Source organism: Equus przewalskii, chromosome 6 (genome assembly GCF_037783145.1).
Source record: "Equus przewalskii isolate Varuska chromosome 6, EquPr2, whole genome shotgun sequence".
Lineage (NCBI taxonomy): Eukaryota > Metazoa > Chordata > Mammalia > Perissodactyla > Equidae > Equus > Equus przewalskii.
The window spans coordinates 51893879-51918925 of NC_091836.1; the positions used below are offsets into that span (position 1 = coordinate 51893879).

At 37.8% G+C, this 25047-nt stretch overlaps 1 protein-coding gene, 1 non-coding gene and 2 pseudogenes across 2 annotated transcripts; 3 read left to right on the top strand and 1 right to left on the bottom strand.

Moving 5' to 3' along the window:
* The first annotated feature begins 226 nt into the window (after window positions 1-226).
* LOC103544642 (olfactory receptor 7G3-like) lies at window positions 227-1162 on the top strand (annotated as a pseudogene).
* A 2872-nt stretch (window positions 1163-4034) lies between these two features.
* Window positions 4035-6192, top strand: LOC103544643 (olfactory receptor 7G1-like). The gene is made up of 2 exons (XM_008511446.2): window positions 4035-4955; window positions 6175-6192. The coding sequence occupies exons 1-2, from the start codon at window positions 4035-4037 to the stop codon at window positions 6190-6192; spliced, it is 939 nt and encodes a 312-aa protein (XP_008509668.2).
* Window positions 6193-19436: 13244 nt separating this feature from the next.
* LOC139084359 (U6 spliceosomal RNA) lies at window positions 19437-19541 on the bottom strand. The gene has a single exon (XR_011541707.1). It is a non-coding gene; the product is annotated as a U6 spliceosomal RNA (small nuclear RNA).
* Window positions 19542-21829: 2288 nt separating this feature from the next.
* Window positions 21830-22808, top strand: LOC103566559 (olfactory receptor 7G1-like; annotated as a pseudogene).
* Window positions 22809-25047: the final 2239 nt, after the last annotated feature.

The following is a 25047-nucleotide window of genomic DNA, read 5'->3' on the forward strand; positions in this document are numbered from 1 at the left end:
CAACGAATAGATGAAAAATAAAGACTTGGGATAGGGAGCGGTGCAGGGGGAAGAATCATGGGAATATAAAGCTGGAAACGGAGAGGAAAGGAAGAGGGAAGAGCAGCAGGAGAAAATATCTGTAACTGATTTGATTCCAAAATATAGACAAGATTAAGGAAGTTTCTCTTAAGTTTTGTTTTCTTGTCACCTCCATCGTTTTTTTTTAATCAGGGCTATCAACAATATGAAATCAGGAAATCTCTCTGAGACTGCAGCATTCCTCCTCCTGGGACTGTCAGAGGATTCAGAACTGCAGCCTCTCCTATTCTGCCTGTTCCTGTCCATATACCTGGTCACTGTGCTTGGGAACCTGCTTATCATCTTGGCCATCATCTCTGACTCCCACCTCCACACCCCAAGGCACTTCCTCTCTAATTTGTCTTTCATCGATATCTGTTTCACCACCACCGCAATCCCAAAGATGCTAGTGAACATTCAGACACAGAGGAAAATCCATCAGTTACACAGCCTGTCTCACTCAGATCTGCTTTTTCTTAACTTTTGCTGGATTGGAAAATGGAATTCTGGTAATGATGGCCTATGATCGATTTGTGGCCATCTGTCACCCACTGAGGCACAATGTTATCATGAACCCCAAACTCTGCGGGCTTCTGATCCTTCTTTCCTTCCTTATTAGTGTTCTGGATGCCCTGGTGCATACTTTGATGGCAGGCAGCTGTCCTTCTGCATAGACCTGAACATTCTCCACTTTTTCTGTGAACTAGCTCATGTTCTGAAGCTCGCCTGTTCTGATACCCTCATCAGTAACATCCTCGTATATTTAGTGACCAGCCTGTTGGGTGTTGTTCCTCTCTTTGGTATAATCTTCTCCTAGACTCAAATTGTCTCCTCTGTCCTGAAAATCCCATCAGCTGGTGGAAAGTATAAGGCATTTTCCATCTGTGGGTCACACTTAATAGTTGTTTCCTTGTTCTATGGGACAGGTTTTGGGGTGTACCTTAGTTCTGCACCTACTCACTCCTCCAGGAAGACTACAATAGTATCAGTGATGTACACGGTGGTCACCCCTATGATTAACCCCTTTATCTACAGTCTAAGAAACAAAGACATGATGGGGGCTTTGACGAAACTCATCTCTAGAATATCATCTTTCCATTGATGTGTCAATTGCTTTGGGCTTACGCTGTGAGTACGTGACAAAGAGAAATAAACCATAAGTGATCCAGAAAGCTGGGCCAACTTATTTAAATACACATGACCAGAGATCAAATGGTTAAGGGTGAGAATTTTGGAATCAGACCAGCTGGGTTTGAATCCTGCCTCTGCTAAACCTTTGCTAGGTGGCCTTTGACAATTTACTTCAACTTTCTAAACTCAGTTTCCTCATCTAAAAAGTTGGTACAATTATATTAGTTTACATTTTGGGATGGTTTAAGATACTTCAACTCTATCAGTGAGGATGCATGCCGTCAGCAGTAATGAGGCAAAAGTCTCAATCCCAATACAGTCTAACAATAAAAACAATGATCATCTTTCCTATCAATTGCCTCAGAGATTGAATAGGTTCAGGCACAGAATCACAGGGCTGCAGTTCATTCTGCCATGTGCTGGCTTCCTCCTAAGCCTGTTCTCTTGATGGACAGCAATGCACACAGTAGTGCAGGGACACTTCAGACACAATAACAACCAGAAACAGAAAACTGACTGCCTCTTCTTGGGTCTCTTTGCAATGCACATGTAAACTTTACAAAGAGACATCCAGAAGCCATTGTTTTTATCATCATTCCGACTTGGGACATATGTCCTATATTAGTTTCCTGATGTCATTGTAGCACATTGCCACAAACATACTAGCTTAAAACAACACAAATGTATTCTCCTGTGGTCTTGCAGGTCAGAAGTCTGAAGACTGCTACACTGGACTGAAAGTGTTGAGTTCCTTCTGAAAGCTCTGAGGAGAGAATGAAATGGGGAGTTGTTGTTTCATGGGTACAGAATTGCTATTTGAAGTGATAAAAGCGTTCAGGAAGTGGTTGGTGGTTCTGGTCACGCAACACTGTGAATGTTCTTAATGCCATGGAACTATACACCTAAAGTGGATGAAATGGTAAATTTTATATTATATATATTTTACACATTAAAAACCTCTCAAAAAAGGAATTAAAACTGATAAATAATATCTTGCTTTCTAGATAAAAAAACAAACAAAAATCATTCCAATGTACCAAAGTGTTATACACAAAAGTCAAAATGATTAACTATTTCAGAAGACAATATACAAAAATATTTTTGTGACTTCAGAGGAGTTAAGCATTTCTTAAGAGAGTAAGTGCAATCCAAAAGGTAAAGACTGAGAAATTCAAGCATTTGAGAGCAAGCCACTAAACCAAATGACTCAAGAAAGAAAATTCACAATTGTTCTTTCAATACAACAAAAAGAAAAAGGTAGGGCAAATAAACTTCCCATGAAATATGTCCAAATCTAACCTTGCTCACCCCATCAATATCAGTGTGATATTACTCAGTACAGACAGAAACAACTATTAATATATTCTAGCACACTCAAAAATCAATCCTTCTCTTCTGCTCCCCTGGTAACCACCATTCTACTGTCTGTCTTTATGAGTTTACTTATTCTAGGTACCTTATAACTGAAATCATAGAATATTTGTCCTTTTTCATCTTATTTCACCTAGAATAATGTTTTCAAGGTTCATCCATGTGTCAGAATTTTATTCCTCCTTATAGCTGAAAAAATATGCAATTATAATCAGGCTTCCTGATATCATTGCTTATATAGATATGCCATTGGTTTTACCTAAAAAAAACAATACTGGAATCCAATTAGAGAAGGGTAGTGGGTCCATTTTTGCAAAGTGTATGAAATAGATGTAAGCAGAAACAGGTGGAGAAGTGAGTGGTGAAAACTTAGCCTCACAGCATCAGAGACTCAACCATCCTGAATTCCCCCATTCTATACTCTTGGTCTTTACGGATTTGCACAGCTCTGGGATCAGAATGATAATAAAATTGGCTAATGATGAGCTTCAGATATTTATCCTCCAGGGATACACAGACTATAAAGTGTTTGTCTGTGACCACTTCACTCAATAGCCTTTTCTCAGTAAAGAAACATGACTGCTGAGTCCCCTCCCAGAGATGATTCCTCTTGCCCAGGAGCCTGGTGCTTCATTCAGTCCCTCTCCTCTTCCTAAGGATACAGCTTCAGTCTCCATCATTCAATATCTAGGAGAGATGTCCGGCCCCATTCCACAGTGACGTTGTCTGGGTAACCTAATGTTCCTTAGTTAAAGTTTGAGAATGAGGGCCAGTGTTTTAATACAAGTTCATCCAGGGGAAACTGTGAGGAGCATACATGCAATGGATGATTAGAACCAAGACAACCATTTGCCTCCTGCCTGTCTTCCATCTTCTTGATATGAGTCCTTGTATCTCTCTTCTGATTCTCAATCAACCCTCATTCTGCTAGTCTCATATTTTCTCGACCATGGCAAAGAACATTTTCCTCCTCAGCAGGCGTATCCTCATCTGCAAACATGATGATTGTTATAAAATTCGCTGGCATTTACTTAATTCTTATAGTGGTCTTAGGGAGACTTGGTCAGTTTCACTGTGTCTTCCAACTCTGGGTTTTAAACACACATTTGTACTATCTCTGTTTCCGGGTTGTGAGGTCTCTGAGGAAGGAAGTGCAGACCCTGATAGAGTCATCAGCCTGCTTCCCTCGACTACCTATTTCTCCTAATAAAATTTAAAAATATTTTAATTAATCAGAACAGCACAGGCAGTGTAATATTTAAAGGGATCATTTCTTAATCCTTTCCAGAATTAATAAATGTTTACATGCTGCTTTACTAACTCGAGGTATTTTTTCAAAATAACAAAATTACATGCATACAGAAAGCTTCCCTTCATTTTACTCTTTCTCTTCCCCAGACGATGTTTGCCTCGGAGGACACACTTGCTCCTGGTCAAGGGACCACATCTTTTCCATCATATTCATCGACAACATGGGACTCAGAAACAAAACAGATGTTTCAGAATTTCTTCTCATGAGACTGACAGAGGATCCAGAACTGAAGACCATCTTTTTCAGCTTGTTCCTGTCCATGTACCTGGTCACCGTCCTGGGAAACATGCTCATTGTCCTGGCTGTCAGCTCTGACTCCCATCTCCATACACCCATGTATTTCTTTCTCTCTAATCTGTCCTTTACTGACATCTGTTTAAGCACAACCAGAATTCCAAAGATGCTGGTGAACATCCAAGCACAGAATCAGAGCATCACTTATGCAGGCTGCATCAGCCAGATCTGCTTCATCCTGACTTTCGTTTGTTGGGAAAATTTTCTCCTTGCAGTAATGGCCTATGATCGCTATGTGGCCATTTGCCACCCGCTGAGGTACACAGTTATCATGAACCCCCGACTCTGTGGACTGCTGATTCTACTCTCCATGTTCATTAGCATTGTGGATGCCCTGCTCCACAGTCTGATGGTGTTGCGGCTGTCCTTCTGCACACACCTGGAAATCCCCCTCTTTTTCTGTGAAGTTGTTCAGGTCATCAAGCTTGCGTGTTCTGATACTCTCATCAATAACATCCTGATATATTCTGTGGCTAGCATATTTGCTGGTGTTCCCCTTTCTGGAATCGTTTTATCTTATATTCAAATTGTTTCCTCTATTTTGAGAATGTCATCATCAGGAAGAAAGTATAAAGCTTTTTCCACTTGTGGGTCTCACCTCTCCGTTGTTACCTTGTTCTATGGGACAGCTTTTGGAGTGTACATTAGTTCTGCAGTGACAAACTCTTCCAGGAAGACTGCAGTGGCTTCAATGATGTACACTGTGGTCACTTCCATGATGAATCCCTTCATCTACAGCCTGAGGAACAGGGACATGAAGGGAGCCTTGAGGATGCTCATTGGTAGGGTATCTTCTTTTCTGTGATTTTGTCATCTGATTTGGGCTACATTCACTAGAATGAGCAGAATGCTTGACTCATCCATCACCAAGTTATTACTAAAGGAATGGATAGCGTGATGGCTAAATGCATTTTATCTGAGGGTGAAACCTAACTTGCTCTTTATCTAGCTTTGTGGTGTTTGACAAATGATTTCCATTCTCTAAGATAAGTTTCTTTGGTCAGGATTCATAGAAACTGAATCTGAGGCAGAAGTTCTTGGTACAGTAATTTTGTGGAGAATGTTATCAGCACAAGGGAAGTGAAAGAAGGTGAATAGGTCAGAGAAAGGACTTACACAAGGTTGTGGTCATTGCAGAGACTAGATTCTGCCTGATCCCATGGATAGTGCCATGTGAATTGCACCCCAAAATTAAGCCTATTGTGAGACATGGTGGCTGATCTTTCATAACTTAATTCTGTAATTCCTGAGACCTGTCAGTGGTAAATTGTACATGTGCAGGGCAACATTAGCATCCACAACACTCAGCTTCATCATCTGAAAAATCGCCATCATTAGATTATCCCAGCAGTTTGAAATGTTTGCAAGATATTTGAGCTTGATCAGTGAGGCAACCTTAGTTTCTAATAAGAGAAAGAAATCCTGGCTCTAATATGCTCAGATAATAAAGAGAGTTATCTTTCATTACAAGGACTTGAGAGGTAAGGAATGTACAGGAATGAGAGAGTGGAGATTCATTCAGTCCTCCCTGAAGCAGCCTCTTGCTTGGGCTCGTTCCCCTCATGACACCAGATAGATGCAACACATGCAAGCATCAATCACATCTAGACATGATTCCTGGAGACAGAAAACTGACTGTTCTTACCTGGGCCTACTGTTAATAGAAGATCTATTTATAATAGACATTCCTATGGCATCTTCTATAAGATATCATCTTTAATCTCATCACTGAAAACAGGGTCATATGCGACCTAGTTAATCTCTGTTGGTGTGGGAAAAATGATTACTACAAGAACATTAGACTGACAGTACAGAGTGAAACTCCTGCCAGGAAGTCCAACCCATAAGCACCACAAACACTTAGGACAATGCCTGGTACATAGTAAGTACTCAATAAAATTTAACTACTATCATTGTATTTCATAAAGCCTTGTAATCCTATTGGTTCTCCATATTTTTGCCACCTGCTTCAGCAGTTTGTTTTAGTTTATTGTTATATTTGTCAGCTGCTTTTTCTGGTCTGAGTAATATAATAAAATAAATAATTTTGTAGGCAGGAAAAATGTTGGTAATCTTCTAGCATCTTATTTGCTTTGAAACCTTATTGATCTATGAGTGGGGTCATACAGAGTACGTCTTTCTCTGTCTGGCTTATTTCACTTAACATAATACCCTCAAGGTCCATCCATGTTGTTGAAACCTTATTGATCTATTTATGAGAATGTATCTGAGTTTTCACTTCTTCCCTTAGTCACCTTGTATTGCTGTGTTTCTTACACATCTCTGGTTGATTCCACACAGAGAAAAATAATTGAATAAAATTAATTGTATCATTGATGTCATAGAGGATTGGGTGCAGTCTTAGGGCACTAATACAAAACTATTTAATGTGTTTATGAGGGAAGTTTTTCTATGGAGAACTGCTTTCATTTGAGAAGGAGATGTTGAGGGTAAGACAGGAGAGGAGAAAACGGAAGTTGGCAGGATCAGGAGAATTACTTTTCCCATAAACACATATAATCAGGGCCGTGAGTTAGAATCATCTCTGAAGGCGAGGGAGTGAAAACGGTGGAGGTCTCAAATGAGGATCAAAGGAGTTGCTGGAGAGCTTTCTGTTCTGGCTGTCAGTGGAGGTCTGGTTTTATTTTCAGAACCGTAACTGGGAAACAGCTCCCTGCCTGGAGCTTGAGGTGTCTTCTAGCGCAGAGCTTCCTCCACTGATGTCCACAGAACAGCTGCAGAGGTGAATTACCTGAGACCTTTGTTCATACAAAGGAGAGTTCCCTGTCCTTCTGCAAGAACTACTGATGTTGAAGCTCTGGGGAGACATGTGAGGGGTGAGACTTTTTAATAAGCATTTTGCGAGATTCTGGTAATCTCTGAAGTCTGAGATGCATGATTTTCATATTAGAACATGAGAAAATGTATTTAGAATTAGGAATACGGAAGGGCCTTTTCTCAATTTTACTTGTTAAAATATCATATGCAAAGCAGTGCATAAAATCTATGTGTAGTTCTGAACGAACAGTAACATAACAACCACGCATATATCCATCCTGGGGTAGAAAATAAAGCAATGCTCTTCATAAAATTCAGCTGAATGGTCTCCCATGCACATCACCCTCTCCTTTCCCAGTGGCAAACACAATCCTGAATTCTATGTTAATAACTTCCTTTGATGTCCTTTTATTAGGTTGGATCCTGTGAAATTGCCAGTATTTGATCATATTTACCCTGAGACACTAGCCGTAGGATTAAACGTCACTGTCTTAGCATCCCTGCATGTATTCCTTTCCAATTTAGAAATTTTCCTCTTTTAAAACTTGTTGAAAGTTTAATTTTAATATATGAATTTTGTGTCCTGATTGTTTTTCTCATTATTGCACTTTTGAGATTAAGTCCTGTTGTTGAATGTATTAGTAACTGATTTATCTACAATACTCTGTATTTTTACATTTGGTATGATGACTGTTTTCAAACTAGATCCTTTATGATATTGATGGAAATTTTATTTGCTTGTAGCTGGTATTTTGCTATTATTAATAAATCTGTTTGAATAAGCTTTTTTATGTCTCCTGGGAGAAATGAGAGAGTTTTATTTTTGCGATGGAATTGTTGGTTAAAGGGAACATGTATTCTCATGTATTCTTCTTTGGGTAGTTCCCAAGAGTTTTCCTAAGTGGATGAATAAATTTACACACACATTAAATCTTTCTCTTGAGCCATATCATCACCAACACTTTTTCATTTATACTGACAATTTTGTGGATATAAAAATTATTTCATCAACCAGCATATGTCTTATTATTGTATGGTTGACAGCCTTTCCACACAGTTATTTTCCTTTCTCTTAAATAACTATTTGTGGTATTTCTACTGAGTTGTTTTTCTTTTTCTTATTAATTCTTATGAGTTCTTTACATAATAAAGATATTAGTCTTAGTCAGTTATGCGCATTGAAAATTTCTTCTTTAAGTGTATGACTTCTCTTTGGATATCCTTTACAGTTTTCCTTTCAGTGAACAGAAGTGCTTCATTTGAATATAGTTACAGTTTCTCAACACTTTCCATAATGGCTTGCACTCAATAGGTCTTATTTATGAAATCCCTAGTAGTTCGATCTGAAGAATTTTCAGTTTTGGCTTTTACATTTGAAGCATGAATCCTCCTAGAATTTAGTTTTCCCTTCATTGTGAAGCAGGATCCAAATTCATTTTTATGTTCCTGCATAAACTGCCCAGTTGTGTGTTGATTTCTTTCCGGGGATCTATATTCTGATTAATAGGTCTTGTATTTACCCCTGCACCAATATAACATGTCTTAATAATCATAGTACACCAGTCAGCTTAAAATAAGTATGCTGTGGTAACAAAGAAGCCCCAAACTCTGTTAATTACAATTACAAGGTACATTGTATCATAGTTTGCTTCTTTGGTAATTCACAACTTACTGTAACAATATTGATAACAAAAAGGACCATAATTTCAATGAATGGTCCATAATTATGTAGGAAAAATATATTGAATCTACTAGTTTGAAACTGGGGAAAGTTGGTATGAAATTCTGCAATGGGAATAAAATACCTATTACATGCCCAGTCTATATTTTTTTAAATTGTGGTAACATTTATAACTAAATTCACAATTTTAATAATTTTTAAGCATGCAATTTGGTGGTGCAATTACATTCACAATATTGCAGTCATCATCACTATCTGTTTCCACATTTTTCATCACCTCAGTCTCTCCTCCTTCCTCAGTCTCGTCAATTTCTAGTCTACTTTCTGTTTCTGTGAATGTTCCTACACTAGATATTTCGTATAGGAGGAAGCATACAATCTATATTCTTTTTTTAAAGCTTCCTATTGTGAAAATTTTCAAACATACAGAAAAATTGAAAGAATAATACAATGAACACCCATTCACCAACTACCTAGATCCAATGGATATTAATATTTTGCAATATTTATTTCATCAATTTATGTATGTTTTTTATTTTGTTAAAATACACACGACATAAAATTTACCAACCTAACCATTTTTTTCTTCTTTTTTTTGAAGTTTTTAAAAAAAATTTTATTGAGTTAATGATAGGTTACAATCTTGTGAAATTTTAGTTGTACTTTATTGTTTGTCAGTCAAGCTGTAGGTGCACCCCTTCACCCTTTGTGCCCACCCACCACCCCACCTTTCCCCTGGTAGCCACTAATCTGTTCTCTTTTGTCTACATTTTTAAATTACTCATATGAGTGGAGTCATACAGAGATTGTCCTTCTCTATCTGGTTTATTTCACTTAACATAATTCCCTCAAGGTCCATCCATGTTGTTGCAAATGGGACAATTTTGTTATTTTTTACAGCTGAGTAGTGTTCCATTGTATATATATACTACATCTTCTTTATCCAATCATCTGTTGATGGGCACTTAAGTTGCTTCCACATCTTGGCTATCGTAAATAATGCTGCAATGAACATTGGGGTGCATAGGACTTTTGGAATTGCTGACTTCAAGCTCTCTGGATAGATACCCAGTAGTGGGATAGCTGGGTCGTATGGTAGTTCTATTTTTAATTTTTTGAGGAATTTCCATACTGTTTTCCATAGTGGCTGCACCAGTTTGCATTCCCACCAGCAGTGTATGAGGGTTCCTTTTTCTCCACAACCTCTCCAACACTTGTTGCTATTAGTTTTAGTTATTTTTGTCATTCTAATGGGTGTAAGGTGATACCTTAGTGTAGTTTTGATTTGCATTTCCCTGATGATCAGCGATGATGAACATCTTTTCATTTGCCTATTGGCCATCTGTATATCTTCTTTGGAGAAATGTCTGTTCATGTCTCCTACCCATTTTTTGATCGGGTTTTTTGATTTTTTGTTGTTGAGGTGTGTGAGTTCTTTATATATTATGGATATTAAGCTTTTGTCGGATGTATGACTTGCAAATATTTTTTTCCCAGTTAGTGGGTTGTTTTTTTGTTTCAATCCTGTTTTCCCTTGCCTTGAAGAAGCTCTTTAGTCTGATGAAGTCCCATTTGTTTATTCTTTCTATTGTTTCCCTTGTCTGAGAAGACATAGTGTCCAAAAAGATCCTTTTAACACTGATGTCAAAGAGTGTACTGCCTACATTTTCTTCTAGCAGCCTTATGGTTTCAGGTCTCACCTTTAAGTCTTTGATCCATTTTGAGTTTATTTTGGTGAATGGTGAGAAAGAATGGTCAATTTTCATTCTTTTACACGTGGCTTTCCAGTTTTCCCAGCACCATTTGTTGAAAAGACTTTCTTTTCTCCATTGTACGCCCTCAGCTCCTTTGTTGAACCATCCTAATCATTTTTAAGTGCAAAGTTTAGTAGTGTTAAGTATAAGAAATTTTTTGTCTTGCAAGTTTGAAACTCTGTTTCCTTTAAACAAGAAGTCTCTTTATTCCCTTTTTCCTAGCCCCTGGTGACTTTGTTCTTGTGAATTTCAATGCTTTATATACTTCATATAAGTTGGATTTGTCTTTTTGTGACTGGCTTGTTTCACTTAACCTAATGTTCTCAAGTATCATCCACGTTGTAGCAGGTGGCAGAATTTCCTTCCTTTCTGAGGCTAATGTTGCATTGTATATATATTCATCATATGTTGTTTATCCATTCATCCACGGATGGACACTTGGGTTGCTCCCAACTCTTGGCTACTGTGAATTGTGCTACTATGAATAAGCATGTGTAAATATCTCTTAGAATCTTTATTTTTTAAATGCACTGTCCATATTAGATTGATATCTATACTCATGTTTTAATCTTTCAAAAATTTAACTTTGAAATTGTCGTACACTGAAATGCACTTATTGCATACTGTTCTTTGTATTTTAACATGTGTAAACTAACTTGCGTTGCCACTGTAGTCACGCACTCCTTCATCTTTGTGAACCATTGATCTGTTTTCCATCCTTATAGTTTTGTATTTTTCATAATGTCATATAGATGGAATCATAAGTCACCACAACCTGTACATGAATATTTATAGTAACTCTATTCATAATTGACAAAAAATGAAACAACTCAAATGTACTTCAGTATAGAATGAATGAGTAAACTGCGATATATCATTATAATAGAATACAGCAATAAAAAGTAAGAGGTGTTGATACAGGTGACAACTTTTATGAGTCTCAAGGCCCATTCTGAGTGAAAGAAGCCACATGTAAAAACCAAATATTTATTTTAAAATTCTTATCTTGAGATGAATTAATGTTCTGATATTTGGTTTGCCATTTTAGGATTATATTCTTCCTGGGTATTTAAATTTTGAACTGCAGATTCATTTTAATTGCTAGTTTTTTCTCTCTCTCTTTCCATTTACATGCTCCCACTTTATCAGCAGATTCACAGCAGATTCACAGTTGCCCTTATCAATCACCAGGGCTCTAGCCTTGAATTCAGTCTTATAACTGCTTCTTCCTGCTCAGTGATTTTGAAAATATCAAAAATCCAGCCACCAAACCATCAGGTGCCTTGGTTAAGTTCTGCCTTGCAGGCTTTTCTGAAACTTTTCACAGTTCTAAGTCTACAGTCATGGTCCCGGGCAGTGTCCACAACTCTTGTGTTCACTCACATTTCTCAATTACAAACTTCTGCCTGTAACCTTGGCTTTATATATTTTCTATCTCTATATCTTTTCATCTTTATCTATGATTGCATGTTTCTGAAGCAAATGAGGTTAAGGGATGACATTACAATGCCATCTTGTATCAAGAATATTGTAGGTTAACAAAGTTCCTACAGAAGCAGTTAAGAGCAGAGGAAATAAATTGATAAACACTTGAAAATATTAAATTCATTAAAGATAAGAAATATTTTAATTAACATTAATGTGGAGTATTGTCTCCACCAACTAGATAATGGGTGAAACCTAACTAAATATATTGAGATTATACCTGCACACAAGTGCTTTGCCATGGCATTGTAACTTCTTACAACTCTATTAAAAATCAATAATTTCACCCACCATTCTCTAAAGTGAAGAAAAATGTTCATTGAAACTGTTGTGATGAGATTAGAGATGATTGAGAAAATCTAAAAAGGGAGTAAGATCTGTCTGTATTGATCAAGATAGAACAGTCACACAGAATACACTAGAATCTACTGTATAATGCATACACAGTCAATATTAAGTCAGGAAACATTCAGTGACACTTGGAAAGAAATAAACAATGCTTGAGTCTTTCTAATTTTACCATAACTTAGCTATGTTTTTAAATGTATTATTTATGTCCACATGCATACTATATCTTTTTTTTTTTTAAAGATTGACACCTAGGCTAACAACTGTTGCCAATCTTTTTTTTGTTTTTTTCTGCTTTATTTCCCATAACCCGCCCCCCCTCCCCCGGTACATAGTTGTATATTTTAGTTGCAGGTCCTTCTAGTTGTGGGATGTGGGACGCCGCCTCAACATGGCCTGATGAGCGGTGCCATGTCCATGTCCAGGATCTGAACCCTGGGCCGCTGCAGCGGAGTGCGCGAACTTAAACACTCGGCCACAGAGCCGGCCCCCATACTATATCTTGACACCTAAAATTGGCATCAGACTTCCTGATGTCATTGTTTAGATGGATGCAACTTTGTTCATACTTGAAAAGAATGACTGGAATCCAATCAGAGAAGGATGGCATGTCCATGTTTGCAACATATTTGAAATGGAGATGAGTAGATGGTGTATACGAGGTCTCATGGGGTCAGGGAAGCAACCATCCTGAATTCCTCCCATCTAGAGTTTTGGTCTTTAAGGGTTTGCACTGTCCTGGGATCTCAGTGACAACAGAATTGCTTGGCTAATGAGGAGCTTTGGAAATTGAGCCTCTAGGGATACAGAGACTGCAATTGCCTGTGACCACCTCAATCAACAGTCCTTTTCCAGAAAAGCAGTAGCACATTTGAACCTCCTCCTATAGATGACCTTTCTTACCCAGCAGCCTTGGTCTCACTCAATTCCTCTGCCTTTCCTGAGGACAGGTCTCCCAGATGGTACATTTAGAGGCAATGTCAAGCCTCATTCCACTGTGATACCAGACAGGTAACTGAAATTCCCTTAGTCAATGTATGGAAATGAGGGCAGGTGTTTTGCTACAGGTTCATCCAGGGAAATAAGTGAAGAAAGTACATATATCAGACAATTAGAACTAAATCACTCATGGTCCTCTTCCTTAACTGTCTGTCATCTTCTTCCCATTTCCTCATACTTTGCACCAATACTCAAGTACCTCTTATCTACTAATCTCATACTCAGTCTCTATTATGGCCAAGACCACTTTCCTTCTAAGAAACTTGCCTGTTCTAAGGCTAGGAGATTTTTATAAAATTTTCAGACATTTCCTCACATTCCTGTAGTGATGGGAGGCAGAAATGTTGGCAAAATTCACCTTATCTTCCCATTCCTGGTTCTTTTTTTTTTTTTTAATTTGAGTTAATAATAGTTTACATAATTGTGAAATTTCAGTTGTATATTATTTCTTGTCTGTCACCACACAAGTGCTCCCCTTCACCCCCTTTGCCTGCCCTCACTCCCCTTCCCCTGGTAACCACTGAGGTGTTTTCTTTGTCCATGTGTTTTTTCATATTCCACATATGAGTGAAATCATCTTGTGTTTGTCTTTCTCAGTCTGACTTATTTCGCTTAGTATAATTCCCACCAGGTCCATCCATGTTGTTGCAAATGGGATGATTTTGTCTTTTTTGTGGCTGAGTAGTATATTATATATATACATACCACATCTTCTTTATCCAATCACTTGGATTGTTTCCATGTACTGGCTATTGTGAATAGCTGCAATGAATATAGGGGTGCATATGTTACTTTGGATTGTTGATTTCAAGTTGTTTGGATATATACCCATTAGTGAGATAGCTAGGTCATATGGTAGTTCTATTTTTAGTTTTTTTTAGGAATTTCCATACTGTTTTCCTTAGTGGCTGCACCACTTTGCAGTCCCACCAGCAGTGTATGAGGGTTCCATTTTCTCCACACCCTCTCCAACATTTGTTATTTTCAGTCTTAGTGATTATAGCCATTTTAACAGGAATAATGTGGTATCTTAGTGTAGTTTTGATTTGCATTTCCCTGACGATTAGTGATATTGAACATCTTTTCATGTATTTATTGGCCATCTGTATGTCTTCTTTGGAAAAATGTCTATATGCTCTGTCCATTTTTTGATTGGGTTGTTTGGTTTTTTGTTGTTCAGTTGTATGAGTTCCTTATATTTTATGGAGATTAACCCCTTATTGGATATATGATTTGAAAAATTTTCTCCCAATTGGTTGGTTGTCTTTTGGTTTTGATCCTAGTTTCTTTTGCCTTGCAGAAGCTCTTTAGTCTGATGAATTCCCACTTGTTTATTTTTTCTTTTGTTTGCCTTGTCTGAGAAGACGTGGTATTCAAAAAGATCCTTTTAAGTTCAGTGTCAAGGAGTGTACTGCCTATATTATCTTCCAGGAGTTTTATGGTTTCACGACTTATCTTCAAGTCTTTGATCCATTTTGAGTTTATTTTTGTGTCTGGCGTCAAATAAAGGTCTACTTTCATTCTTTTGCCTGTGGCTGTCCAGTTTCCCCAACACCATTTATTGAAGAGACTATCTTTTCTCCATTGCATGTTCTTGGCACCTTTGTTGAAGATCAGCTGTCCACGTATGTGCAGTTTTATTTCTGGGCTTTCAGTTCTGTTCTATTGATATGTGTGTCCGTTTTTGTGCCAGTAACATGCTGTTTTGATCACTACGGTTTTGTAGTACATTTTTGTTTTTTTGAGGAAGATTAGTCCTGAGCTAACATCTGCTGCCAATCCTCCTCTTTTTGCTGAGGAAGACTGGCCTTGAGCTAACATCGGTGCCCATCTTCCTCTACTTTATATGTGGGATGCCTACCACAGCATGGCTTGCCAAGTGGTGCCATGTCCGCACCTGGGATCCGAAACAGCAAACCCCAGGCTGCCGAAGTGGAATGTGTGAACTTAACCACTGCACCACCAGGCCAGCCCCTGTTGTCCATTTTTAACTCAGGGATTGTGATCCCTCCAGCTTTGTTCTTTTTTCTAAGTATTGTTTTAAGAATTCAGGATCTTTGGTTGCCCCGTATGAATTTTAGGATTCTTTCTTCTATATCCGTGAAGAAGGTCATTGGGATTCTGATTGGGATCGCATTGAATCTGTAGATTGCTTTGGGTAGTATGGATATTTTAACTATGTTTATTCTTCCAATCTGTGTGCTTGGAATGTCTTTCCATCTCTTTATGTCATTATCTATTTCTTTCAATAGTATCTTGTACTTTTCATTGTATAAGTCCTTCACTTCCTTAGCTAAATTTATTCCTAGGTACTTTATTCTTTTTTTTGCTATTGTAAATGAAATTGTTTTCTTGAGTTCTCATTGTTAGTTCGTTATTAGAGTACAGAAATACAACTGATTTTTGTTAGTTGATTTTGTACCCCACAACTTTACTGCAGTTGTTAATTATTTCTAATAGTTTTCCAGTGGATTCTTTAGGGTTTTATATAGATAAGATCATGTCGTCTGCAAATAGTGAGAGTTTCACTTCTTTACTCTCTATTTGAGTTCCTTTTCTTCCTTTCTCTTGCCTAATTGCTCTGGCCAAAATCTCCAGTACTATGTTGAATAAGAGTGGTGATAATGGGCATCCTTGTCTTGTTCCTGTTCTCAGAGGGATGGTGTTCAGTTTTTACCCATTGAGTATGATGTTGTCTGTGGGTTTGTCATATATGGCCTTTATTATGTTGAGGTAACTTCCTTCTATCCCCGTTTTAAGAGTTTTTTTTTTTTTTATCATAAATGGCTGTTGGATCTTGTCAAACACTTTCTCTGCATCTATTGAGATGATCATGTGGTTTTTATTCCTCATTTTGTTAATGTGGTGTATCACGTTGATTGATTTTCAGATGTTGAACCATCCCTGTGTCCCTGGTGTAAATCCTGCTTGATCATGATGTATGATCTTTTTCGTGTATTGCTGTATTCAAGTTGCCAATATTTGGTTGAGGATTGTTGCATCTATGTTCATCAGTGATATTGGCCTGTAGTTTTCATTTTTTGTGTTATCCTTGTCAGGCTTTGGTATCAGAGTGATGTTGGCCTCTTAGAATGTATTGGGAAGCATTCCATCTTCCCTAATTCTTTGGAATAGCTTGAGAAGGATAGATATTAAACCATATCTGAAAGTTTGGTAGAATTCCCCAGGGAAGCAGTCTGGTCCAGGGCTTTTATCCTTTGGGATGCTTTTGATTACTGTTTCAATCTCTTTCCTTGTGATCAGTCTATTTAGATTATCTGTTTCTTCTTCATTCAACTTTGGGAGGTTGTAAGAGTCTAAGAATTTATCCATTTCCTCTAGATTGTCCATTCTGTTGGCATATAGTTTTTCGTAGTAATCTCTGTATAATCTATTGCATTTTTGTGGTATCCATTATCATTTCCCCTCTTTCATTTCTAATTGTACTTATCTGAGATTTCTCTCTTTTATTCTTGTAAATCTGACTAGGGGTTTGTCATTTTTTAAAACTTCTCAAAGAACCAGCTTTTGTTTCATTCATCCTTTCTACTGCCTTTTTTGTTTCAATAGCATTTATTTCTGCTCTGATTTTTATTATTTCTCTCCTTTTACTGACTTTGGGCTTTATTTCTTCTTTTTTTTCTAATTCAGTTAGGTGTAGTCTGAGATTGCTTATTTGGGTTTTCTCTTGTTTATAAGGTGAGCCTTATCGTGATGAATTTTCCCTCTTAATACAACTTTTGCTGTATCCCATATGAGTTGGTATGGCATGTTTTCTTTTTCATTTGTCTCCAGATACTTTTTGATTTTTCCTTTAATTTCTTCAATGATCCATTGCTTGTTCAATAGCATGTTGTTTAGTCTCCACATCTTTGTCCCTTTCTTAGCTTTTCTCTTGTAATTAATTACTTGCTTTATAGCATTGTTATCAGAAATGATGCTTGTTACTATTTCAGTCTTAAATTTATTGATGCTTGCCTTGTTTCCCTACATATGGTCTATCCTTGAGAATGTTCTGTGTTCTGTGCACTTGAGAAGAATTTGTATTCTGCTGTTTTTGCATGGAGTCTTCTATTTATGTGTATTAAGTACAACTGGTTTAGCTTTTCATTTAATTCCACTGTTTCCTTGTTGATTTTCTGTCTGGATAATCTATCCATTGATGTGAGTGGAGTGTTGAGCTCCCCTGCTATTATTGTGTTAGCATTAATATTTTCTTTTAGTTTTGTTAATAGTTGCTTTAACGTACTTTGGTATTCCTGTTTTGGGTCCATAGATATTTATAACTGTTATTTCTTCTTGATGGAATGTCCTTGATCATTATATACTGCCTCTCTTTGTGTCTCTTTACCTGTCTTATCTTGAAGTCTACTTTGTTTGATATAAGTATTGCAACACCTGCTTTCTTTTGTTGGCCATTTGCTTGGAATAATGTCTTCTATCCCTTCACTCTGAGCCTGTGTTTGTCATTGGAGCTGAGATATGTTTCCTAGAGGCAGCATCTTGTTGGGTCTTGTTCTTTAACCCATCTCACCACTCTGTGTCTTTCTATTGGAGAATTCAATCCACTTTTGTTTGGGTGATTGTCAATATATAAAGGCTTAATGCGAACATTTTATCACTCATTTTCTGATTCTCCTGCGTTTTCTTTGTTTCTTGTCCCATGTATTTTGGTCTACCAATTGAGTTATGTAGTGTTTTTTTTTCTTTTTATTAAGATTATGATAGTTTACAACCTTGTGAAATCTCAGTTGTACATTATTGTTAGTCATGTTGTAGGTGCACCACTTCACCCTTCGTACCCTCCCCCACTCCCCCTTTCCCTGGTAACAACCAATCAGGTCTCTTTGTCTAAATGTTAACTTCCACCTATGTGTGGAGTCATACAGATTTCATCTTTCTCAATCTGGCTTATTTCACTTAACATAATACCCTCAAGGTCCATCCATGTTGTTGTGAATGGGACTATTTTATCCTTTTTTTGTGGCTGAGTAGTATTTCATGGTATATATATATACACCACATCTTCTTTATCCAATCATCAATTGATGGGCACTTAGGTTGCTTCCACATCTTGGCTATTGTAAATAATGCTGTGATGAACATAGGGGTGCATGGGACTTTTGGAATTGTTTATTTCAAGTTGTTTGGATAGACACCCAGTAGAGGGATGCCCGGGTCATAAGGTATTTCTATTTTTAATTTTTTTGAGAAATTTCCATACTGTTTTCCATGGTGGCTGCACCAGTTTGCATTCCCACCAGCAGTGTATGAGAGGTCCTGTTTCTCCACAACCTCTCCAACAATGGTCACTTTTTGTTTTGGTTATGTTTGCCATTCTAACAGGTGTAAGGTGATATCTTAGTGTAGTTTTGATTTGCATTTCCCTGATGATTAGTGATGATGAGCATCTTTTACTGTGTCTATTGGCCATCCGTATATCTTCTTTAAAGAAATGTCTGTTCATGTCCCCTGCCCATTTTTTGATCGGGTTGTTTGATTTTTTGTTGTTGAGCTGTGTAAGTTCTTTATATATTATGGAGATTAACCCTTTGTCAGATAAATAACTTGTAAATATTTTTTCCCAATAGTGGGTTATTTTTTTGTTTCAATCCTGTTTTCCCTTGCATTGAAGAAGCTCTTTAGTCTGATGAAGTCCCATTTGTTTATTCTTTCTATTGTTTCCCTCATCTGAGGAGTTATGGTGTCCAAAAAGATTCTTTTGAAAGTGATGTCAAAGAGTGTACTGCCTATATTCTCTTCTAGAAGACATTGTTTCAGGCCTAATCTTTAGGTCTTTGATCCATTTTGAGTTTATTTTTGTGAATGGTGAAAAAGAATGGTCAATTTTCATTCTTTTACATGTGGCTGTCCAGTTTTCCCAGCACCATTTGTTGAAGAGACTTTCTTTCTCCATTGCAGGCCCTCAGCTCCTTTGTCGAAGATTAGCTGTCCATAGATGTGTGGTTTCATTTCTGGGCTTTCAATTCTGTTCTATTGATCTGTGCACCTGTTTTTGTACCAGTACCATGCTGTTTTGATTACTGTAGCTTTGTAGTATGCTTTGAAGTCAGGGATTGTGATGCTTCTGTCTTTGTTCTTCTTTCTCAGGATTGCTTTAGCAATTAGGGGTCTTTTGTTGCCCCATATGAATTTTAGGATTCTTTGTTCAGTTTCTGTAAAGAATGTCATTGGGATTCTGATTGAGATAACGTTGAATCTGACAAATATGGAGTGCTTCACTAATTTGTGTCATCCTTGCACAGGGGCCATGCTAATCTTCTCTTTATTGTTCCAATTTTAGTATATGTGCTGCCGAAGAGAGCATGAGTTATGTGCTTCTTTGTTTTCTCGTTATTGATTATTTGTGTCTCTGTTCTGATTTTTTGTTTAGCGGTTACCATGAGGTTTGTATTCAAAATCTCGTGGATAAGATAGTCTGTTTTCTGATGGCCTCTTGTTTCTTTAGACTAAACCAATTCAGTCCATTTCCTCTTCCCCCTCTAAGTTGTCTTTCTCACATTCTTATTCCATGTTGTGTTATGAGTTTGTGGTTAAAAATGACAAGATGATCTTTTTTTTTTCCTGGTGGTGGTTCCTTCCCTTTGTCTTTAATGCTATACTTGAGTACTTTCTATCCTGCTCTGATTCTGTCTATCTATTTATTTCCTTATTACATGCTTTGGAACCCCTTTCTCCACTTTTTTTCAAGTATGAGGGACTTCCTGAGGATTTCTTGTTGGGGGGGTGTCTTCTGGCTATCCTCTCCCTTAGCTTATGTTTGTCTGGGAAAGTTTTTATTTCTCCATCATATCTGGAGGATATTTTTGCTGGGCAGAGTATTATTAGCTGAAAATTTTTGTCCTTCAAAGATTTGAATATGTCGTTCCAATCTCTCCTAGCCTATAAGGTTTCTGCACAGAAATCCATGAAAGCCTGATGGGGGTTCCTTTGTAGGTATTTTCTTCGGCCTTGCTTCCCTTAGTATTCTTTCTTAGTCATTCACTTTTTCCAGTTTCACTACTATATGCCTTGCTGTAGGTCTTTTTACATTGACATATTTAGGAGTTCTGATAGCCTCTTCTACATGGATTTCCATCTCCCTCCCTAGGTTTGGGAAGTTCTCTGCTATTATTTCTTTGAACAAGCTTTCTTCTCTTTTCTCCTTCTGGAATACCTATAATTCTTATGTTGCATTTCCTCATTGAGTCGAATATTTCTCAGAGATTTTCTTCATTTCTTTTTAGACTTAGTTCTCTCTACTCCTCTGTGTGGAGCATGTCAACCTGTCTATCTTCGATTATGCTGATATGCTCCTCTACATTGTCTGCTGAAGCATTCAGGGAATCCATATTTTGTTTTACTTCTTCCATTGTGTCTTTCATCTCTAATATTTCTGATTGATTATTTTTTATAGTTTCAAGCTCTTTTGTGAAGTAGCTCCTGAACTCATTGAATTGTTTGTCTACATTCTCTTTTAACTCATTGAGTTTTTTCATGATAGCTATTTGGAACTCTTTGTCATTTAGATTACATATTTCTGTGTCTTCAGGATTGATTTGTGGGTACTGGTCCTTTTCTTTCTGCTCTGGAGATCTAATATATTGTTTGATATTGCTAGAGGGGGTGACTCTGTTTTTTTGCATCCTGGTGTTATGTGGTCACAGTTACCACCTATTGCCACTGAGTGGGGGTCAAGAGCCATGTATTGTGAGCCCTCTGCCTTCAGCCCAGATCCCAGGCACTGGAATTGGCACTGGGTGGGTGGGGGGAGGGGTGCATTCTCTTGTGTGCTCTTGAGGTTTTCTTCCTCTGGTCTTGCTAACTTCTCTCCACCTGCAAAAGCTTTTGCTGCAGTAGAGGTCTTCCCTATAGGCTGCAAGGGCCCTCAGGGATCCTTGACGTTCCCATGAACAAGTGTCCTCTCCTCTGTTCCTTCCCTCTCAGAGGCTGCCTGAAGTCCCAGATCCCAGTCTTTTGGAGAGGGAGAGATATTTTCTCTTACTCCATTCCACCTTCTCTGAGGGGAGCTCCAGCCTCTCTGCCCTCTGTCATACGGCTGCGTGGGTCTCTCTGACGTTTTTTGTGTTGTGTTTGGATGTCCTCTGTTGGAGTATGAATGTCTTTTTTGTTGTATGTTGGATGGGAGAGATTACTGGGAAAGCTCACTCTGCCGTGATGCTGCCATCACTCTTCCTCATTCCTGGTTCTTGACATACCTATGTGCTATCTTTGTTGCCTGCCTCTGAGGTCACTAGAGATCAAGTTGAAATCTTCAAACTGCCTCCCTACTCTATCTAATTTCTCATATAAAATTACCAAAGGTTTTAAATAATCAGAACGACATAGGCAGTGTGAGTTAACAAAAAAACCCAGTCACCTATTAACCCTTCCCAGGATTAATGGTTGATGCTTTGCCATATCAGCATTAGTTTTTTAAAAAACATGTAACAGAAAAATACGCATACAGAAGGCTCTCCTTTTTTATTTCCCTTCACTAGTCTCCTTCTCCTCCCAAGATGGTTTTTGTCTCAGGTGATGCCCCTGCTGTTTGTCTAGGGATCATACATTTGACTGTCTTGTTACCACATCTTTTCCAATAGATTCATCAACAACATGAATCTCAGAAATGAAACAGATGTTTCAGAATTCTTTCTCATGGAAGTGACAGAGAGCCCAGAACTTCAATCTCTTGTTTTCAACCTGTTCTTGTGTATGTACATGGTTACTGTCCTGGCAAACCTGCTCATCGTCCTGGCTGTCAGCTCTGACTCCCACTTGCACACCCCCGTGTATTTCTTTCTCTCCAATCTGTCCTTTATTGACATCTGTTTAAGCACAACCACTATCTCAAAGATCCTGTGGAACATCCAAGCTCAGAATCAGAGCATTAGTTATGCAGGCTGCCTCACAAAGGTCTGCTTTGTCTTGGTTTTTGCAAGTTTGGATAGTTGTCTTCTTTCAATAATGGCCTATGATCCTTATGTGGCCATTTTCCACCCAGTGAGGTACATAATCATCATGAACCCCCACCTCAGTGGACTGCTGATTCTTCTATCCCTGTTTGTTAGCATTCTGGATGCCCTGCTCCACAGTCTGATGGTGTTGTGACTGTCCTTCTGCACTGACCTGGAAATTCCCCTCTTCTTCTGTGAAGTTGTTTAGCTCATCAAGATTGCGTGTTCTGATACCCTCATCAATAACATCCTGATATATTTTGCATCTAGCATATTTTGTGGTATTCCTGTGTGTGGAATCATTTTCTCTTATATTCAAATTGTCTCCACCATTTTGAGAATGCAATCAGTGGGTGGAAAGTATAAAGCTTTTACCACCTGTGGGTCTCACCTCTCAGTTGTATCCTTATTCTATGGGACAGATTTTGGTGTGTACATTAGTTCTTCTCTTACTATCTCTTCCAGAAACACTGCAGTGGCTTCAATGATGTACATTGTTTTCCCTCAAATGATGAACCCCTTCATATATAGCCTGACGAACAGGGACATTAAGGGAACCTTGAGGAAACTCATCAGTATCTAGATTACCTTCTCTTCTTGATTGTGTCATCTTCTTAGGACCGAGGTTTCTAGAATGACTCAAAGTGACACAAATACCGGGTGAGCCAGAATGCCTGACTCTTGCATCACCAAGTTTTTCTAAAGTGATTGGATATCATAATGGGTAAGTGAATTTTAATTTGGGAATGAATCTTGACTTACTGTTGGTATAGCTCTGTGATGTTTTAAAAATGAGTTCCATTATCTAAGTTCAGTTTCTTTGGTCAATCCCATCAAGCTGAACCTGGGGCAAAGATTTTAGTGATTTTGTATGAACATTCACAGAAGAAGAAAAGTAGAGAAGTTGGATGGGTCAAGGGGAAGATCCAAATAAGTTTGTGGTCATCGAGACATGATTCTGTCAATTTCATAGCCAGCAGCATATGAATGCACTACAGAGAAAAGCCTACTGTGAAACATGGGACAATCTGATTTTTCATACCTAAATCAGTAATTTACAATACTGGTCATGGGTAAACTGCATATGTGCAAAGGCACTATCAGCATTCACTACACTCAGTTTAATCATCTACGTAATTTCTGTAATTTTATTAGCTCAGTGGTCTGAGATGATTGTAAACATTTGATTTTTTATCAGTGATGAAGCCTTTGTTACTAAGAGACAGTAACCCTGATTCTAATATACCCAAGCAATAAAGAGAGTTATATTCTTGACAAGGACTTCAGAAGTAGGAGATATAGAGGGAAATTCATTCACTACTCTGTACGTCTCTATATCTTGGACTGGATTCCCCCATGAACTCACATGACTGCAACATCCAGACGTGAAGCAAAGAGACAGAAATATGACTGTCCTACTCTGGCTCCGTTGTTATTTGACATGGCACAGAGTTATCCAGAACATATCCCCTTTAATCTCTTCACTGCAAATAGGATAATATATCACCTACTTAATCTAATTCTTGATATGCAGAAAATGATTCCTATGAAAACCTTAGACTGACCATTTGGAGTGGAACTCCTGCTAGGAAATCTATCCCCATGAGCACTACAAACACTTAGGACAGTGCCTGGCACCTACTAAGTACTCAATAAAATTTAACTACTATCATTGTGTTCTTTATCTTGCCTATATGTTCTTAAATCTCGTAATCCTATTGGTCTCCCATATTTTCACTACTTGCTTCAGCAATTAGATTTGTTTTCTTTTATTGTCATATTTATCAGTTGCTTTTTCTGGTCTGAGTAATATAATAAAATAAATAATTATTAGATAGGCAGGGCAAAGGTTGGTAATCTTCTTCTGGCATCTTATTTGCTTTTAACATTCTCATTGGCTTATTTATAAGAATATATCTGAGTTTTCACTTTTGTCCTTGGCCATCTTTTATTACTGTATATCTTACACATCTCTGGTGGAGTCCACACAGAGAAACATAATTGAATAAAATTAACTGTATCATTGATGTCATAGAGGATTGGTTGTAGATGTAAGATTCTAATGCAATCCTTTTTAATGTGTCTTTATGAGGAAGGTTATTCTATGCAAAACTGCTTTCCTTTGACAAGGAGATGTTGAATGTAAGATAAGAGAGGAGAAAAGGAAAATTGTCAAGATTAGGAGAATTACTTTCCCCATAAGCACAAAAAAGCAGGACCATATGTTTGAATCACCTCTGTGGGTGAAGGGGTGAAAACAGTGGAGGTCTCAAAGGATAATCAAAGGACTTGCTGGAGAACTTTCTGTTCTGGTCGCCAGTGGAGGCTGAGGGAGGGGTGTTGTTTGTTTTTTTCAGCACCATATTAGGAAACAGCTCCCTATCTGGCACTTGAGATATCTGCTAGTGAAGATCTTCCTCCACTGAGGTCCCCAGGAGGGCTGCAGAGATGAATTACATGAGACCTGTGTTCACACTGAGGTTTCCCTTACTTACAGAAAGAACTACTGACTTCGAACCTCTGATGAAACTTGTGAGGGATGTGCATTCAGTTTTACCCTCAGAAGTATATTTCAAATTTACCCAAAATATGACCCATTTTTATAAAAATCTTTGAAAGAATTAAACAGAATCTTTACATTAGATGAGTGTTTTTAATGTTTTCCATGAAATTGTGATGACCTCTGAAATCTGAGTTGCATGACTTCAGTATAAAAGAATATGGGAGAATGTACTTAGAATTAGGAAGATGTCAGACATTTCCTCAATTTTGCTTTTTAATATAGTATGTATCAAATAGTGTGTAAAATCGGTCTGTAGGTCTTAAAGAATAGTCACATAATAAAAACAGATATACCTATCTCGGTTAAAAATAGAG